This window comes from Psittacula echo (assembly GCF_963264785.1).
Source record: "Psittacula echo genome assembly, chromosome: 4".
NCBI classification, from domain to species: domain Eukaryota; kingdom Metazoa; phylum Chordata; class Aves; order Psittaciformes; family Psittacidae; genus Psittacula; species Psittacula echo.
Window position 1 is genome coordinate 24,088,582 of NC_137738.1, and position 6,000 is coordinate 24,094,581.

General features: G+C 35.8%; 1 protein-coding gene across 6 annotated transcripts in view; it reads left to right on the top strand.

Moving 5' to 3' along the window:
* The window catches only part of LOC308219512 (protein ELYS-like), a 51,599-nt gene extending 45,916 nt beyond the window's left edge, over positions 1–5,683 (top strand). For all 6 annotated transcript variants that reach the window (XM_080614601.1, XM_080614599.1, XM_080614603.1 and 3 more), the window contains 3 exons: positions 300–433; positions 902–1,011; positions 1,677–5,683. In XM_080614601.1, coding sequence (XP_080470727.1) covers positions 300–433; positions 902–1,011; positions 1,677–1,869 — 437 coding nt within the window. In that variant the 3' untranslated portion in view covers positions 1,870–5,683. The remainder of the gene's footprint in view (positions 1–299; positions 434–901; positions 1,012–1,676) is intronic.
* Positions 5,684–6,000: the final 317 nt, after the last annotated feature.

Below are 6,000 nucleotides of genomic sequence, written 5' to 3' on the forward strand. Positions count from 1 at the left end.
AGGGTTCCTTTTATTAGAGTACCTAATAAGAATTTTATTTTGAAATATATAAGGACTATTGATATCTCTTGAGCATATATCTTTGATATTTACGTAGTATCTTTGATTATATAAGTGCAGGCAAAATCACTACACTGGCTTATTTTTGTTTATGAGTTACTGTGGACGAGTGAATTTATAAGCCTGATTAGACCTTTTATTTCAGAAAGCTGTTGTGCTCTTGATTGTCAGCTGTAATTTAATGTCACTCTCCTTTACATATAATGTACATACATGTTAACAATGCATTGTCATTTTAGCTGAGAAAGCAGATCATCCTGTGCAGCTGAAGGATTTAGACCCAGACTTGTCTTCCCAGTTTGTCTTTTCACCCCCTCTTTTGAGGTCAAGAAGCAAAAATGTATCTAGCATTTCCCGAATTGTGACAGAATCAGTAAGTAAAAACTCTGGTTGTCTCAGGTTCTTGATTTTTTGCTCTGTATCGCTTTTCCAAATCATGCTTTGCATTGCTTTGCCTTTTTCCTTCAAAGATTATCTAAAAAGAGAGCTTTAAATACATGAGGTAAACAGGGTTTTTTTGCTTTATGGAAACTAGCTTCAAAAATAAACATTGAATCTTTGTAAATCAAGAATTAATAAGTATTGCTTTGCGTTTAACAAAAGGCACAGTGGACTTCCTTAAAACTTACTTCATGTGATACTTGTTAATTTCAGAATTTTGACCTTTATTTATTGACCAAATTCAGTAACTTGAGATGGAATGTTTGTTTTTGCAGAGAGAAACTGTAATGCTTTTGGAAATAACTTTGGCGTGACTTCTTCATAAAAGGAAGCATTCATATATATTCTGCAAAAGTGAAAGAACTTGTGCGTGACTAATGTTTTTGTTGTCTTAACATAGGAACTTCCAACTAAAGAGGAAGAGGAGGATACCAAATCCGTAGAGTCTGTGGGAAAGCAAAAATTGAAGAGAGGTAGAACTTCAAAATCAAGAGTAAAGAAAACAAGCAAGTATGAAATTCTTCTTAAACACTTACTTTATTTATTCCCTTTTTTTATTTATTTTATTTATTTATTCCCTTATTGTGGTAGTGATTCAGCTGTTAGCCCCTAACAACTTGTTCCTCACTTGGCTGAGTAATTCTGCTCTGACTTTACCATCCTGCCCATCTTGCTGGTCTAATTGACCAGCTGGTCAATCTTGCTGGTCTTTTTCTCTGCTTAATGGTTTAGTTTATTAATGGAAACAGAAGAGGGAGGTGATAAAAAAGGGTGAGTGGATCTTTGCAATGATAGCATGCAATGATTCCTCATTGTCTTACTCCACTGTATGAAAACCAGGAAGGCAGGAAGAGGTCAAACAATGAGTAAAGGGAACTTCTTGTTTCTGGTTCTTTCTGGAAAACTGTTTGAGGGTATTCGCCTTTTAAAAGCTGTGATGAGGTGTTCTGAAGGCTGGTATGACTAGCTACTGAGAATGTTTGGGACAGTCTGGTAAGGAATGAAAGCAAAAGGAAGCTTATTTATGTAGCTTTTCTACCTTGATACCATCTCCGAAGAAACCCATAAAAAATTCCTTTTGCATTGATTTGTGTAAGTCCATTTTGTTTGTTTTTTCCTCTGCTAAATACTGTTGGTGATAAGAAATCAGTCTGATACCTCTCTCTTTTTTTCAGAACCACAAGAAAAGAAGGTTCTTGGTCACCTCCACCAGTGGAAATAAAATTCATCTCTCCATTTGGAAGTCCAGTGGATGGAACAAAAAGCAAACAGAAAGAAACCACAGACATGGCCGAGAAGACTCTACGAAAGAGCAAAAAAAGACTGTCTAATTTTCCAAAGCCAGTTGTGCGCCGGAGGATGCTGTAACTGTTTTTTAAGTTTATATTGTACACCACTGTTTGTAAAGTCATCAAAATTGTGTGGATTAGTAAAAAGAAAAAAAATCATCTAATTTGGAAGAGATAATTTATATAAATTATTGTAAAATTTCATAAACAAATGGTCTTCAATAGTAACTCCATATGGAGTGTTGATTTCCTCAGCCAATGCAGTTTTCTATTTTATATTAAGACTTCATACATTTATATAATATGTAAATACAGCTTATTTTAGGAATGTTAATAAAAATGTATACTTCAAATATGCTTACTGTCTTACAGCTTTTTGAGGGAATAGTGGTTGAGTGATCTGTATCGCTCAGAAGTTTTACTGCTGGTTTGCAAGAGTTGCTGACCCTCAAAAGTGAGGCCAGAAGCTTTTTAAGCCTTTCAAAAGTTTGCTTAGAATTCCTTTAACAAGTCAAGATTTGAAACATAGCAGTTTAAATTTTAAAAGTTTTGTTTGACCTTCTGGCACAAAGAATTGGGTTCACAATGCAGAGGGGTAATTGCTTACATTCGCGGTTGAGTTGTACTGTATTGAAGTCAGAATGTAAACAATTGTATTTTAAGCTGTGCAATATTTTTTTGTATTTGTCTTAAAACTTTGGGAAAGCTGCTCTTTAATTCATAAAACGAGATCACACCTCGGATGTTTCACTATTTTTTACGATTTGTTGTCAGCAAAAAATTAACTACAGAGGGTGTGATGCTTACAGTAGCATAGCACAATTAAGGGAGTATTACCCACATACTTTGACATTTCAGCCAAAATTATTTTCATAAAGCTAATAGAAATGCTACTGTCATTGAAATAATTGCTTTCTGTGAACACAGTTTGCAGTATTTGAAGCCTGAATATCACAGCACTGAAAACCTGAGGGTAAAGCTAAAATAATAGTCTTTCCAGACTAAAGGTACAAAAATGTACAGAAATCTTAGTTAGAAACCGTATTAATGAAACAACTATTCAAAAATAATCTTGGGTAATAGAGTAAATGTCCCTATAAAGGTTCAATTTGTAAAATTAAATTCAGAAAACCTATTCTTTTAAAAGCGGACATGGAAGTACTATTTTGGTGTGCAGTCTTTTAGACAACGGATTATTTTTATGTATGTTAATTTATATATGGATGCAACTTTGAAGACTACAGAATTGGTGGAACCTGACATTAAACTTTTCATTTAGTAAAAACTACTACAGTTACTCTAAGAAATAATTTATTGGATAACTAATACCTTGTATGTAGTGGATGAATGTATTAATAACAGACTAAGCTTGGAAAAAAACCTCCTCCTGGGGCTATGATTTTTGTATCTCAGAACAGGTCATTCTAGAGAAGTAGTTGCATGCACTTGGATTTTTTTTCTCCTTGGGATTATTCATAACTGAGAGAGATTTAAAAAAGCCAAATGTTGACTCTGAAAGTGGCACCTCAGGTGAGACCTTTCAGTCAGGTCAGTGATTATTTACTCTGAATATTTTGTACTTGAACTCTACAGTATAAATATGGTCAAAGAGGAAGGGTGGGGGGAGTTCTAGTTATACTTTTTTTAAATTCACATAGTACAGGAATGCAGTGAATAGCTCAGAAAATGGGATAAAAGATCAAACTTTCAAAACTAGAATAGAAAGTGGGTGTCAATCTGAATATGTTTTGTGTAGTTCACAAGATTATTTATTCAATACTCCAATTCTTGATCAGACAAAATTGACTGATGAAAGGCTAGTGAAGAGATTGCTTCACAGGGGTTTCATATGTTTCTCTCACAGTATATTTTTAATATGAAAATCAGTTGGAACCAAAGAAAATATTAGCTAATTTTATGATTAATTTTTAGCAATTTTTAGCCTTCTTATTTTATAACCAGCTCAGCTGAATTATCCTCATTTGGCAGTGCTTTGGAGGGAAAAAAGAAAGCAATAGTCATAACAAGAAGATTGGCATGAGGTTTAGTAACTTCCTATAAAGGTTTGTAGTAGTCTAGTCATGTTTTATCTTAAAGGAATTTTAGTACAATTATATGGCCTCTGGGGCTTGGGGGCGTGTGTGTGTGGATTGGTTTTGGGTTGGTTTTTGTTGTTTTTTTTTTTCCAGTTACTTAATGCACCTTTCTTGGGTGCTGACCAGTTTCCCCAGGGACCAGTTTAAAAAGACTGTAAGCATCATGTGTCACAAGGAATGGGATTTCAGAAAGCTGAAAGGACAGAAGGAAATGGAACTAAAATCAGGCACTTGGCATTCTTCAGAGCCCAGGTGAAGGAAAAGTAGCTAGTTAATAATGACAAGATGGCAACTCAAAGATGGGTTTGTAACGAAATGGAGAAAATTGATTTAACTTGGCTGGTTTTTGTGTAGGCTTGCGACAAATACATGAAGGGTAGAGTGGAACAAATCATTTCAACAAGGGTGAGAAAGCCTGAGTGCATGGGCAGTGCTTCTTAACAGGATGGGGAAGGAAATTGTCTTTTAAAAGATTAAAATGGCTTGGGGTTGAGTGACTGAGCAGGTTAGGAGTCTTCATAGAGAATTGCAGGTGTTTGCACTTGTACCTGAGAGGAAGATAATATTCAAGGTGCCAGAGAAGGGCATGAGGGGTCTGTGAAGGCAAGAGAGGTTGATGCATCCTTGTGGATACATGTGAAAGACTATAGGGGCAGAGAGCAGCAATTCTCTTGTGAGCAAAATGAGAATTTCCCATGAGCTACTCAGTGCAGTTAGTCACAAAATAGAGCAATTCTGAAGTTTTTCCATAGGAAATTAAATTACTTGAGGGGTGTGGGTTTTCTCCCTCTAAAGAAAAAGTGTGAATTTCTCACAGTGTTTTGATGAATCTGCTTTGATCTAATGTTAGTTGGTTGAAAGCTGAAGCTAAACTGTGCATCTGTACCTTTGGGGTTCTAACACCAGAGGAGATTCCACTGGAAGGTTGTCTGCCTTGGAGAGCAGACTCTCACCTTCTGGAAAGAATAGAAATAGGTGTAATGACCGACTTTATTTCCAGGAAACACATAGTAGGAGGTATTAGTGAAGGGATAATTAATATTAATAAGGTTAAGGGATGGTGTTAAAAGGGGATTTGTCAGGAAATGTGACATTAGAAATGGTTCTCTGGGTTACCGCAGAGAGTTAACACAAATATTCCCCAAGACCGTTTTCTTCAAATGTTTGGAAGCCAAGGCTGATGAAAATACTCATTCTAGGTTGTAACATGAAAGAGAATTAAACCAAATTTGGTTTACTTTTGATAGCCACTTAGTGCTTAAAGTGTTAACTGATTCACGTCGACTTAGTTTATTTGCCTTAATATTGTATATAGCCAGCATGCAAATAAGGCTGCAGATAACTGATTTAATCCCCCCAGCAAAACTTCCTCTCATGGAAGACTACTCTCAGGGTTGTCAGTGCAATATATTTCTTTACTGCAATTTCATCAGTTCCCACATAACTAATCAGGAAGTGCTTAGCTGATGCTTTCTGGTGGGGAGAAAAAAAAAGCTACAGGCAGAAGCCAATACATAGTTTCTCATGAGCTGTCAGGCAGTATTTGTAACCCGTTAGTTTAGGGCAATCTGAAAATATTATGAAACACTAGAATTTCAAGTAATAAGATAGCATTTGTTTCCTCTTTTGTTTGTACTTTTGCTTTCCATGCAAAAATTCCTTGTTTTCATTCCAGGAATGCTTTTTTTCAGGAGTCAAGATAATGAGTCTCTTTGATGTGCTTGCAGATCAATGTACTGTGGTTCCTTTTGAATTAAAGTAAAGCTGTTCCTAAAATAAAATGCATTTTGCAATGCACTCTGCTGTGTGGATGACCAATATGTGAGGTAGAGAATAAAAATGGAAGTTATGGTTACTGGTATGTCCATTTGTTCAGGTCACTTATTCCTTGGCTGTGTTTATCCCACAGCAGTCATTAGTGGGGTGTGCAGTGCTGCTGAACTTCAGTCCAAGCTAAAACGTGAGTTATTAGTGGATGACTGATTGCTTTTGTTTTGATACTACAATCGTAGTTTTAATACATGAAGACAGAAGGATGCAGGAAGAAGGTGTGTGATTTTTTGTGAACACCAACAGCACAAGCATGTATGACCCTGGGAATCCAGGACACAGGA